This window comes from Gossypium hirsutum, chromosome A04, assembly GCF_007990345.1.
Source record: "Gossypium hirsutum isolate 1008001.06 chromosome A04, Gossypium_hirsutum_v2.1, whole genome shotgun sequence".
Lineage (NCBI taxonomy): Eukaryota > Viridiplantae > Streptophyta > Magnoliopsida > Malvales > Malvaceae > Gossypium > Gossypium hirsutum.
In genome coordinates this window covers 86,208,595-86,222,242 of record NC_053427.1, presented here as the reverse complement: position 1 = coordinate 86,222,242, position 13,648 = coordinate 86,208,595, and the positions used below count along the sequence as shown (strand labels likewise).

The 13,648-nt window shown below is 30.7% G+C and overlaps 2 protein-coding genes and 1 long non-coding RNA gene across 3 annotated transcripts; 2 read left to right on the top strand and 1 right to left on the bottom strand.

Annotated features, from left to right (window-relative positions):
- Nucleotides 1–3,485: 3,485 nt before the first annotated feature.
- Nucleotides 3,486–6,014, top strand: LOC107949081 (proline-rich protein 2). The gene is made up of 2 exons (XM_016883798.2): nt 3,486–3,748; nt 5,056–6,014. The coding sequence occupies exons 1-2, from the start codon at nt 3,574–3,576 to the stop codon at nt 5,859–5,861; spliced, it is 981 nt and encodes a 326-aa protein (XP_016739287.1). The 5' UTR covers nt 3,486–3,573; the 3' UTR covers nt 5,862–6,014.
- A 2,813-nt stretch (nt 6,015–8,827) lies between these two features.
- Nucleotides 8,828–9,758, top strand: LOC107949082 (peptidyl-prolyl cis-trans isomerase). The gene has a single exon (XM_016883799.2). It carries the CDS (start codon nt 9,039–9,041, stop codon nt 9,558–9,560), a length of 522 nt encoding a protein of 173 aa, XP_016739288.1. The 5' UTR covers nt 8,828–9,038; the 3' UTR covers nt 9,561–9,758.
- A 938-nt stretch (nt 9,759–10,696) lies between these two features.
- Nucleotides 10,697–12,075, bottom strand: LOC107949080 (uncharacterized). Its single transcript, XR_001697627.2, has 2 exons — nt 11,448–12,075; nt 10,697–11,089 (listed from the first exon to the last, which is right to left on the bottom strand). It is a non-coding gene; the product is annotated as an uncharacterized lncRNA (long non-coding RNA).
- Nucleotides 12,076–13,648: the final 1,573 nt, after the last annotated feature.

Genomic DNA, 13,648 nt, shown 5'->3' with positions numbered 1-13,648 from the left:
TTCCATTTAAATTTAGAAACAAATGATATATTGGTTCTATTAGTATATTCTATATTAATTATTCCTAATATTACTGATTCTATTTTTATTTTCTAGTTTATTTTTAGATTTTAGTATATTTACATCTAAGTTATATAGAATTTATTTAATCGATCAATTTAATAGATTTAATATAGATTAAATTTATTTTTATTTAGTTTAGAGTTCTAAATAGATATAATTAGAGTCAAAGTATTTTTATGTATTTATATATATTATCATTATATAAATGAAATGATACGTTATAAGTCTAGATAATTAGAATGGAACTCTTTTAAAACTAAAAAAAAAATTGAATTATCTTCGAATTTGAAATAGAAATAAATGGAATAATTAATTGTATTTATTAAATATAAATAATTAGTTCTAGTTATTATACTATAAAGAAATAAATAAATAATTTAATAATGAAAAAATTTAATTTTCATTTTTATTTTTAGTTATCCTATTCTTATTATGGTTATATAGGATAGTCTAATAAAACTATAAGAATAAAAAAGACAGAAGCTAAGATGAAAAAAGAAATCGAACATTCGAATATTTCACCAAATTGTTTGAGAAAACTGAGAGTAAGAAGGACATATATATGTTATGAAATACTCATCTATATTGAATTGCGAATACAAAAATGATAAAATATTTTCTTATTGGACTAAATAAAAATAAATATGGGTCTTTGATAGAGACGAAAGATGATAAACAAACAAAAAAATAGATAAAGACCCTCCGATATAAGAATCTGTATTTATATCTACTAAATTCAACGGTTTTGCGTAAAAACAAAGCAAATAAATAAACAAATGAAATAAGGGGAAAGGAGGGAGAAAGGAGGAAGGAGAGGCATCTTCATGAGATCCTAATTACGAAATTGGTAGACACTACGAACTTAATTCGATTAAATCTTTGGTATGAAAACCTACTAAGTGATAACTTTCATCAAAATTTTATTACGAAACTTGACCCAACTCGATTTATAAATAGATTTATTGGTCTATATTCACAACTTGCGTTAAAACATAAGATTACATGAATACACCTTTACCCTACTCATTAGCAAGCTTGATAGGGGATAAATATCATCCGCAACTCCATCTCACCAAATATTAAGGTGCATAATGTTGTCTTTAATTGAAAAATATTTAAGTAACGTTTGACCCTACATTTTTGTATGTGACCTATAACTACATTTTCAACATTTAAATCCATGATTGATTTTGTTTTTCCTTTTAATCACATGGTAATCACATCACTTGAAACCGATTTTTGAAAAAGAAGTGTAACTAAATCCAGCATTGCCATTAATTTATGTGAAGATGTTTTTTTTTTGCTTAATTACAAAATGGATTCTCAATTTATATCGTTTTTCTTATTTAAGTATCTAATTTTTTTACCCTAAAAGTGTATGACGTCTAATGTAAACGTGTTAAGTGTCACATCCTTATTAGTTGGCATTATGTTTTAGGATAAAATGAGACGGTTCACAAAAAAAAAGAAAAAGAAGAAGATATTAAACGTACCGACACTAATCAGTTTATTTTCAATAACTTTTTTCATTTATATACTTATTTCTTATCTCTCTTCGGCTCTCGCTTAAGCTTTAGAGTATGCTTTGAAAATTAAATTCAAGTATAATGATTTTCTTCAAACCATTAGGGTGAATTATAATATCATTTGAGGTTACCCTAGCTACCTTCAATCTAAAACAAATGGTTTCATTTCTAGAGACCCCTTTTGGCAAAGTTACTAGATTATCTTTGATGGTCAAGGAAAGGGTCCACCTCCACCATGTGCTTTCAATAATAAAGGTAATTTAGGGTTTGGCCCAAGGTTGGATCAAGGGGGGAGGGGACTTGCAAATTCATGGCCTCCACTTTTGTTTTAAAGACATGGATGAACCCCATATTTATTAGATGGAAAATAGTCAAGGGGTTGTCTCACAAAATGAGCTTAATTATGATAGTGATGACTAAGAAGTAAGAACAACTTAGAAAGCAAATAGTTTTTTTGAGTAATAATCAAATTGGTTGGCATTTGTGGTTGCTTTATTTGAAATTCATATGTTGCACAATTTAAATAATTCAAATTAAGATGAATATTGAAGGACCATTTTTGTAATTCAACAAAAAAATTGTGTAAATATAAACAAAATTATTTATGAAAGTTAGTAAGTAGGCTTTAAAATGCATATGAGAAAACACAAAGCATAATTTAGCTGTTCGTTGTGCAGTTGAGAGCTCATTCAATGAAAGATACTATCATTGGCACAAATGAAGCCGATCGGTCGTGGGGTTGTGGGGTTGTGGCACACTACTATTTTTTTCAAACCATTACACTAAACACCCTGTCAATTAGGTGGGTAGGGTTAGTTTTGGATTAAATTAATTTAAATCGTATCAATTTTTAAATTAATTTTAAGTCTTGATTACTTCGAATTCGAATTGTTTTAGGTCCGAATCATTTTAATTTCAAGTTGTTTTGGGTTCAAACCATTATACTAAATTCACTTGTAATTTGAGTGGGTTGGATTAGTTTTAGATCAAATCAAATTCAGATCGGGTTAATTCGAATTTTAAAATTTTAAAATCATTTCAGTTCGTGTTAATTTTGGGTTTGAATCAATTTTAGGTTCGAATAACTTAAGTTCGAGCCATTTTAATTTCCAGTTATTTTGGGTTCGGGTAATTCGGGTAACATTACAATCTTTTTCAAACCATTACACCAAATTCACCTATAAATTGAGTGGGTCGGATCGGTTTTAGACCAATCAGTCTAGATTGAATTAACTCGAATTTTTAGATTAACTTTGGGTTTGAATCATTTTGAGTTTAACTTGTTTTAAGTTCGAGCCATTTCAATTTCGGGTTGTTTTGGTTCAAATCATTTAAATTTGAAGTTCAATTTTTGAATTAATCTATTATGAGATATCCAATTGCCAACCCGAAACTTGAATATAACCCAGGCTACCGACCTACAACCCGAGTTTGGACCCCACTAGGTGGAGTCGTTAAGGGGCTCACGAGGAGGGCTTGCGAGCCCAGTTCGCACATCCCTGGGTGTTCGTGAGCACAGGGTACAAAGCCAAACGAATGAACCGGCAAGCACCTGGACCAACGAACACATGTTAAGTCTAGGGTAACATACATGTCCATATACATGGAGCTTACCTAGAACGTCAATTCCATGAACAGTAACTATATCATATAAATATTCGATTCTCCCCATTAAAGAAAATATATAACAAAAACACTTAACAAAATCATTTCAAATTTAAATTATTAATTTTTTTATTATATCAAACCAAAGTTTAAAATGAAATTAATCAGTGAAAATTTCAAATTCAAGCTACGTGTCTACACCAAAGTTACCTCAAGAGGTGGTGAGGGTCCCGTTCCCTAACCTTATGTGAGGCATTTAAGTGTGGTGTCGGTAAGCCATTGAAAATGGTGATCCAACGATCCCTTTTGAAGACCATTATATAATAAGGCTTCGGTATCCAATCTCTGATATCATATCACTACCACAGAAGCAATAACAATGGAGAACCTCGAGTTTCGAGGAAGAGCACTTGTGGCGTTCACAGTATGGTCAGTATTATTTGTGACCACGTTTTGCAATGCTAACGGTGATGGTAAAACAGTTGAAGTGGTCGGGGTTGGTGAATGTGCAGATTGCAAAGAGAATAACTTGGACACCACCCAAGCATTTTCAGGTATTGTTTTCATCTAAGCTGCTCAATTAATCTCCAGGCCATTCCTTGCTTGTTGTAGTGGCCTATATTGTTGAGAGTAGTTCGTTGTTTGGGTCGGTTTTGGATCCTCAGTGGAAGAATTATTTTTGGGTGTTTATATTTGATTAGCTGTGAGTTTTGTCTCTTACTAGAGGTGTTCATGGACTAGTTCAAGCCGGGCTAGCCATAATATTAATATACTTTATACTTATCCAAGCCTGGTTCGACGCAAAATATAGGCTTAAAATTTTACTCAAACTCCTCTATATTTGCAAAAGACTAATCTAAGCCTATTTTAGGTCCGCCCATATTATTTTTTAATTTTTTTAAAAATATTTATTTTATATTATTTTACTATTTAGTAATTTTATACTTTTTTTATTTATTAAAATTTTTTATATAATCATCTGAACTTTGTTTTAATATTTATATAACAGTAGTATTATATATTTAGTATAGGTTTATTTTTTTAATGTGTTCTAAATTATATAATATATAAAAATAACATAATATAAAGTATTATAAACTTAAAAATGGGTTGGGTCAGGCTCAGGCCTTGAATGTTCAAGCCTCGAGCCCGACCCATATTGTACATTGGCCTAATTTTTTTTTGCCCACCAATGCCATATAAGGGCATGGATTCAAAACCCATTAAGGCCAAATGTTAAACATTTCTTTGGTGGAGTAGGCGCTCCATCAAATTTCATGAACCCTTTTAGACTCCCTTCAAAGTTAAGAGACAAAAACTCAAAGCTAAAATTGAGCATAGAAATCTAGAGAACAATACCTTCGTTGAAGGTCCAAGATTAACCCAGAGCGCCACCTCTCCTCAACACACATATTACACTAAGATTGAGATACATACATATCCGAATTCAAACTCAATTATATGTACATATTTTTTTATTGACAATGGTCAATTAAAGAGTTGATACTCAAGCACTCATGATAGGGATAAATCCACACTACATCCAAAAAAAAAAAAAAGCTGTTTAAATAAAGATACACTTCTCCCCAAAAATTTAAACTCGTAAATTTTATAGATAAACCATGGATCAAATAAATTTTAGTCATGAGTAAGACAAAAGCTATAAAAAATAGTAAAAAGAGGTCTTTATTTTATTCATTATTAGCGTATAAATCTGGACACTACCACTGAACCATCACACTAACATTTTTTTAACATTAGAAAATTAAACTTTATGATGTTATGTTAATGGTGTATTCTCCCTTTCTTTAATTTGAAGCAATATTTATGATGTTATGTTAATGGCGTTTTCTCTTTCTAGGTCTTCGTGTAACCATAGATTGCAAGCCAGAAAATGATGACCATTTCAAAACCAGAGGGTCTGGAAAGCTTGACAAACAAGGCAATTTCAAAGTCTCTCTTCCACAACACTTGTTCAAAGATGGCAAATTGAATGAACATTGCTACGCACAGCTTCACACTGTATCATCACCTCAACCTTGCCCTTCCATTAATGGCTTAGAATCCTCTAAGCTAGTTTTCAAATCCACCACCGACCAGAAACACCAGTTTGGGTTAAAAGAGAACCTCAAATTCTCACCAATAACATGTGTCTCAGCCTCCTTTTGGCCTCACCACCACCACAACTTCCCTCCATTGCCTAAGCTTCCACCACTTCCGCCATTGAAAAGCTTCCACCATCATTACCCTCACCCTCCCATCTACAAGAAACCTCTTCCACCACCGGTTTATAAGCCTCATCCGGTGCCGGTCTACAAGAAACCACTCCCTCCACCGGTTCCTGTCTACAAACCACCGGTTTATAAGCCTCCTCCGGTGCCGGTTTATAAGAAGCCGCTTCCACCGCCGGTTCCTGTCTACAAACCACCGGTTTATAAGCCTCATCCGGTGCCGGTTTATAAGAAGCCGCTTCCACCGCCGGTTCCTATTTACAAACCGAAACCCTTCCCTCCTATTCCTCACAAGCCACTTCCTCCTCTTCCGAAGATTCCTCCATTTACTAAGAAGCCGTGCCCTCCGCTTCCCAAGCTTCCTCCCAAGTATTTCCACCACCCCAAGTTCGGAAAATGGCCGCCGTTGCCGCCGTTTGCTCCACATCATCCTTGAAGTACGTAGGGTGTAATGTAAAATGAAGTGTTACATGCAATATTTAATGAAGCATTGCATGCAATAAAAAAGGTCTATCTTCGTAGGGGAGATAAATTAAGTAAAACATATAAGAAAATGTTTAAATTAATTAAGTTGGACGTGCTTGTAGAATCTTTTTCTTTAGTTGCTGATTATAAAACTATGTCATTTTTATTGCAATAATAAGGACCAATATAAATACAACTAAAATTCAACGGATTGAGACTTAGTTCGATTGGTTAAGTATTGTTATCAATATAAGAGAAAGTGAATTCAAGTGTATCGAAGCGCATTATCCGTCCCATTTATGGGTTGGGGAGAGACTATGAGTAGTTTTAGACATTCTGTCTAAAAGAGTAGATATTATCAGAATCTATAATGAGATTTTTCAAAAAAAAAACTACTATAATCCAACAAAATGCATTAATATTATGTGTTAAAATAATTTTAAGATATATTAGGCACTTTCATTTTAGTCCCTCATAAATAAATCCTTTTAATTTTGAAGTCACCTTTAGAATTTTTATTTTATTTTATTCACTCAATTATTAACGGTTAAGTCGAAAATTGTAATAAAGTTAATGGTTGAATGACTAAAATAAAAATTTTCTCTAACAACCGTTATGAAACTAAAAGAAATTTTTTTTATATGATCAAAATGAAAATTCCTTAAGGGTTGAGTTAACAAGTAAGGTTGTTACTCTATTTAAATTAAAAAAAAAAAGACATAATAACTTATTTGATCCTTTAACTTTACAAAAAAATATCATTTTAGCTCTTCATTTTTATTATTTGTCAAATCACCCTAAAATATATGGAAAAGTTAATGTTTGTTACATTTGCTAATGTGGCAAACACGTGGATTGCCATGTTAGCAATTATTTTTTTTAAATAAAAAATATTTTATATATTTTTAATAATTTTACTAATTTTTATTTTTTTGAAATGTTTAAAACTTAAAATTTTAATTGATGTTAATTTTTCCATCTATTTTGGGTGATTTGAAAAATCATACAAGTTTAAAGGCTAAAAAAAAAATAAAAAGTAAAAAATAAAATAAAAGACTAAAATAATTTTTTTTATAAATTAAAAGGTCAAATAAATCATTATACTAGAGAAAAAAATTAAACAAAGTTGCTTAGTCCTAGACTCGTGGCCTGACTCAAAAAGTGGGAAGGTTTAGATAAAAATTTAGGCCTAAAAAATAGGCTTGGGCAACAAAAAGTAAGGCTTATTTAGAAAACAGGTCAAACCTCGGGTAAAGCTTTTTTGGCTTGAGCCCGACTCCACCTAGCCCGAATTTGCAAAAATAAAAAAATGGTTGTGTTTTTGCTGTTTTATTATTGTTGTTGTTGTTGTTTTTTATTATTTTGCTGCTATTTTCTTGTTGTTTTCTTACTATTTTAGTACTGCTTCACTATTATGTTGTAACTATTTTGTTGCTATTATTTAGATATTGTATAACTATTATTTTATTGTTAATTTTGTTACTATTTTAAACAGGGGCAAAGCCAGAACAATTTTTTAGGGGGGCTTAATGAAATTTTAATTTTTTATAGTCTATATCTTTATAATCTTTAAAGGATTAAGTCAAATTTTTATAATTTTAGGGGACCAAAGAGCAATTTTACCTTTACTAATTTAAAATTTTAAAAATTTTTAAAGGGCGTATATTAGTGTTATTTAAGTATATATATATTTAACTTATTATTAATCTATTGGTAAACATGTATTTTAATGCTTTTAATATTTTTGATGTATTATATTTTTTAAAAAAATTAGTATTTTTTATTCAAGTTGAGTTTGAGTAAATTCTTTTAGGCCCATTTTTCGAGCCCAAGCCGAACACAGACCTAACAAATGAGCTTAAGATTTTAATTGGGCCCAATTGAATTTGGCTCATGAATAAATTTACTTAATGTTGACTTGAATTTCTATAATATTTAACGTAGCGTAAAAAAAAATCCCTCAAAATAAAATAAAATGGACCGCATTTAGCGTGCGTGTGTATAACGCTAGATTAGAAGGGGCATCTCGGTCTTAATTAACATTTATGTAACTTTATTTATGCATTTTAACAATAATGATAACTTATTTTTTATTAAAATTATTTTATAGTGGAAAAATGGTCCAACAAAACTCTGCCGTATCGCATCTGATACTTCTTTTTTCTTTTTAAATAATTATTCTTTTTTTTCGTATATCGAATTTATTTCAAATTTAATGTGAATCGAATCCAATTTTGACCCACAATTTTATCATTTAATTTTTTAAATATAAAATATAAATTATTTCGTAAGAGAGGCTTTTTTAAGGTATTTATCTTATATAATTTAATGTTAATTAAAATTTTCATTTTTAAAGAGATAATAATATAACCTAATTATTTGGTACATCAATAGGAAAATATTTTAATCCTATATATGAATTAAATAATTATGAGATATATTTTTAATTGATATTTAAAAAAAAGTTAAATATCATATAATAAATTTCAAGTTTTAATTTGTGAGATCAAACTTTACTCAATTTTGCTATTAATCTCGTTATACATTTTGATCATATCTGTTCTTTTTGACATAATGTTTAAAACTACCCATAGTCCCTCTCCAACTTAGCCCACTTGAACTCACGTCTTCCTGTATTGACAACAATATCATGCCAATCGAGTTAAGACTAAATTGACTTACCTATTTTTTTTATAAAAAGAATCTACCTAATTTTTTAGCTTTAACTACAAAAGAATTAATATATTATTTGGTACATGAGTTTCATTTTAATGTTTAATTTGGTATCTAAATTTTTTCTGATAAGATTGATTCTTGAATTTGGCTTTTCTTTGTTCAAATTAAGTACTTAAATTTGATTTTTTCTTGCCTCAGTTTAGTACTTAAGTATTTTTTGGCATAGATACTAGATTGAACATTGAAACTAAACTTAAGTACCAAATTGAGCATTAAAGTAAAACTGAAGGACTAAAAAGAAAATGGATGACCACACCCGAATTAGATCCATTAAAAAATCAGCCCGACCTGTTTGCAGGTCAACCCTCATTCATCTTCTCTATATAAACCAGTTTCTCTTTAGCTTAAATCTCACACTAACCCACCAAAACAAAATCCAAAAATTAAGCCAATTTTCAGTATTTTTTTAACTATGGCTTCAAATCCCAAGGTTTTCTTCGACATGACGATCGGAGGTCAACCGGCCGGCCGGATCGTGATGGAGCTTTTCGCAGACGTCACTCCTCGTACTGCCGAGAACTTCCGGGCACTCTGTACCGGTGAGAAAGGCGTCGGTCGTTCCGGTAAACCACTCCACTACAAAGGCTCTAAGTTCCACCGCGTGATCCCTGATTTCATGTGCCAAGGAGGTGATTTCACAGCCGGAAACGGAACCGGAGGTGAATCGATATACGGATCTAAGTTCGCCGACGAGAACTTCATCAAGAAGCACACCGGACCCGGCATACTATCCATGGCGAACGCCGGTCCCGGAACGAATGGATCTCAGTTCTTTATTTGTACCGCTAAGACCGAGTGGCTTGATGGGATGCATGTGGTGTTTGGTCAAGTTGTTGAAGGTATGGATGTGGTTAAAGCCATTGAAAAAGTTGGGTCTAGCAGTGGAAGAACTGCTAAGCCTGTCGTTATTGCAGATTGTGGACAGCTTTGTTAAGAACAAGAACAAGAACAAGAAATGGAATAATGTTGACTCTGGTCTATGAATGGTGATTCATGTCTGAAATTTATCATTTTTATGTGTTTTTCTTTGCTGTTTACTGGATTTGGCTTAGATTGTTCTCTAAGAACATGACAGCCATAAATAATGTACGCTATTTATCATCATATTTGACCATATAATTGAGTTATTACATACCCTTTTTGTTGTTTTTGCAATACAATATTTATTTCTTATTTTATTACAAGGAAAAGTCAAAAAGAAAAGTGCTTAATAATTTTATTATTATTAAAGATACAGACAAGTAATTGAATTTTAATTTGATTGATATTAATATTTTTGTTAATATAGAAAAATCTGAATTTAAATATACTAAATCGCAAGTTGAAAAGAGTCTAAACTTATAATGAAATTGTTAAAAAAAAAGTAGTGTCTATATTTGGAGAAACAATACTTTACAAGTGATTTTAATATTATCAGTGCAAGTAAAAATATATGACAAATGATTAGAAAGAATCGGACAAAATTTACACATGATATATGCACGTTTATGAGATTGAAAATTCATATATCATAATTGTTGTTCCTGTTATTAACCCATGACCAATATGAACTTAAAGTGGCTCTATTCCAGCATAATCTATCTAGATCTCAGTTCTATTTTCATATTGTCATTGACATGACATAATAGATGCCAGTTTTAGTCTATTTTTTTCTATTTCTATCTATTTATCTATCTATATATATTTGTATACGGTAAGATTCGAACTTTTTAAGTATTCAAAAATTTAAACCTTCTGTCATACTTCTAAGATTCCTTTACTATCAATTTTTCTAGCAACTTCATGAGATTGCCTTTCAAAATTTTTATCTCGACCTCTAGACATGGAACTTAATTTTCAACCAGGTGAGCTTTCTTCACATAAGCATAGCTATTAGCATTATCGCTTCTTCCAACTAGCAACTCTTTGCTTTTGATCCCTCAGAGAGCCTCTAATTAATTTGCTTCAACCGCTTAGTCTTTGCTGATAGTTGTACAAGCCTCATGATTAGGTATGAAGACGGCTCCATCAGCACATAGGAAGCATTAATAAGAAAGATGTCAGAATAATAGAAGGCACGAAATGACGAAATGTTGCAAACAAGAGAAAGGCCTAGATATACATGTATCAAGGGTCTTCGTAAGGCTTTTAGTGACATGTTTCCCTCATTCTTTGGGTTGAGTGACAGGAAGTTTAGCATTCAAATGTTTATGCACATATTGGCAAACGAAATATGGAGGTTGTACAAGCCCAATTTTGGGCCCAAAACCCCCAAACCCAAACTAAACAAATAACCTACCCACAAACCCAATACTCAGCTTAAACCACAATCCTTAGCCTAAACAAATCAAAACCCTAGCCCAACCCAAACACAAAACAAAAGAAAAAAGCTAAGAAAACCCTAAGCTGCTTCAGCCACTTGCTCCCTGTCCCATCCACCACCGCCTCTGCTCCCACCGACAGGTCAAGTCCACCGCCATTCACCTGCAAGCATTAAACGAGAGAAGACAGAAAGCAAAAAGGAGCAGTGTGCACAAATATATAAACCAAAACGAAATTGTAAAAAGCATTCGGTTCATTTTGGTGAGAAATAAAAAAGAAGCACTTGATTTTAAAACACAAAATCAGTAAGTCAAATGCACAAAATATCCAATCAAGAGAAAAACATTAAAAAAAGAAACGAAAACATAGAATCAAAAATCAGAGGAACAAAGGTGATTTCATTTTCTTTCGATTTGTTTTATTTTTCTTTCTTTTCTATTTTCCACGCCCTTTTATTCGCATATATACATATATTGTAAACAAAAATAATAATAGAAAAAAAGAAGAAGAAGAAATATACCTCTTTTTGAGGTGGCCGGCAACGGCGCCGGCGGCGGAGGGCGCGACAGACGGCGAGGAGTGCTGGCCGGACCTAGGGCACCTGCAGAGAAAAAGAAGAGAAGAGAAGTTTTTTTTTTTTAAAAGCAAGAAGGAAATGAAAATGTTTGACTTATATAAGGGTACCAAACGGTACCGTTTTGGCCCTCCCCCCCTAAGGTGCAAAATGGCGCCGTTTAGGGGTGGAGCGGGCTGACCCGACCCGTCGACCTGGGATCCGCGTGTTTTTGAAGCGAATAGATTATTTGCGCTTTTGGCCCCTCCGCTTTTTCGTGCGTTTACAATCAAGTCTTTTTACTTTAAATTCGGCCCTGAAACTTGTCCCGCTTTTCAACTTGGTCCACGGCCACGTGTTACACTTTGAGGCGGGGGGAATATTACACTTTTAGTACCTCTAGGCCGTGTTCCTGTTGCAATTAGGTCGTTTCCTTTTTATTTATTTTGAAATTTGCCCCAAAATTCGTTTCCTTTTTTATTTTCGTCCCTATTTTACTTTTGCTCATTATTTTATTTCAATTTTAACATTATACATACTATTATATTTCATTATTATTATTATCATACTTATTATTTATTAGCCTTAGTATCATTCTCGTTTAATACTTATGTGTATGTATGTTATATAGTATATTAATAGTTTGATATTATTGTTTTCTTTTTATTAATATATTTGTATGTTATGCATGTATATCAATACTACATCATATATATTTCTTCTTCTAAATACAATGCATGCATATATATATATATTATATTTTCTAATACATACATATATATAGATATATTATGTACATATTATCATGTGTTTGTTTTTATATATGTATATAGATATATATAGTAATTTTTATTATTTTAATTTAATATTTAATATATTTGCTTTTCATATTTCTATATTATTATCATTATTATTATTTATTATTTAATATATTATTATTGTATCTTTATTACCATCATATTATTATATTGTTACACCTTTTACTATTATTACTATTGTATTTTTACTATTATTGTTATTATATTTTCCTCTTTTGTATTTACCTATACGTTATTATTATTTTTTATATATTAACTAATTTAATACATATATTTAGCACATTTATTTTACTTATAAGTTAATATTTCATCATTTATTTTATTTATATCTTTTTAAATAATAATTTTAAACTTTAGGTTATTTATTATTTGTATTTTGTTATTACTATTTGTATTTACCATTATTATTACTATTATTTTCATTTTTTATTACTATTACTAATATCATTCCTTTATTATTTTCTATTATTATTATCACTATTATTAATACAAATATTAATACTCTTATTATTATTATTTTTATTATCATCAATATTATAGTTTTACCACCACTATTATCATTATCAACATTATTATTATTATTATCGTTTTCATCATTATTGTCATTTTTGTGCTATCATGTTTTATATTTCCTTTATTTACTTATGTATTCGATCATTTTATTTTTCTCACGCATTTCTTTATATTTACGTATTACTAACCTTACTTCTATGTCATCTTTTCATAATTACTCGTTATTATCACTCATTATTATACGTTATTATTAATATCATAATCTGCTTTTATGTATTACTATAAATTACATTATGTTTTTACTCAATGCCTTAAAATAATTCTTTCATAAAAGTGATATTCCGTATTTGGTAATTCGAGATAATCGTGCCCTAACTTACTGGGTTTTGATTTTTCTCATTTAATCTAAATAACGGAATACTCTTTTAAATTGCTATACGAGTTTTGAAAATGCTCATTCTCGGAGGTACGAAGTGTTGTGCCCTAACTTACCGGGTATGACATTTCGTCACCTCGAAATATGAATTTGTTTTAAAACAAAGGCAATATTCGGTGTTTGAAGAGCTCGGGAAAACGTATCCTAACTTACTGGGTTTCGATTTTTCTCGTTTACTCTAAATAATCGAATACCCTTCTACAAATTAAAATACGTAAGTTTTATATAAAAGGCAAGCTCGCTCTCAAAAATTCAAGATGTCGTGTCCTAATTCACTAGATGTGATATTTCATATTTTGAGACGAGAAGGTATTTAACACTTGAACTTTTTTATAAAAAAGGGATCGTATTTCAAAATTCTTTCAAGTTTTTAAATTTTCGACATTAAGACACTAATTAAT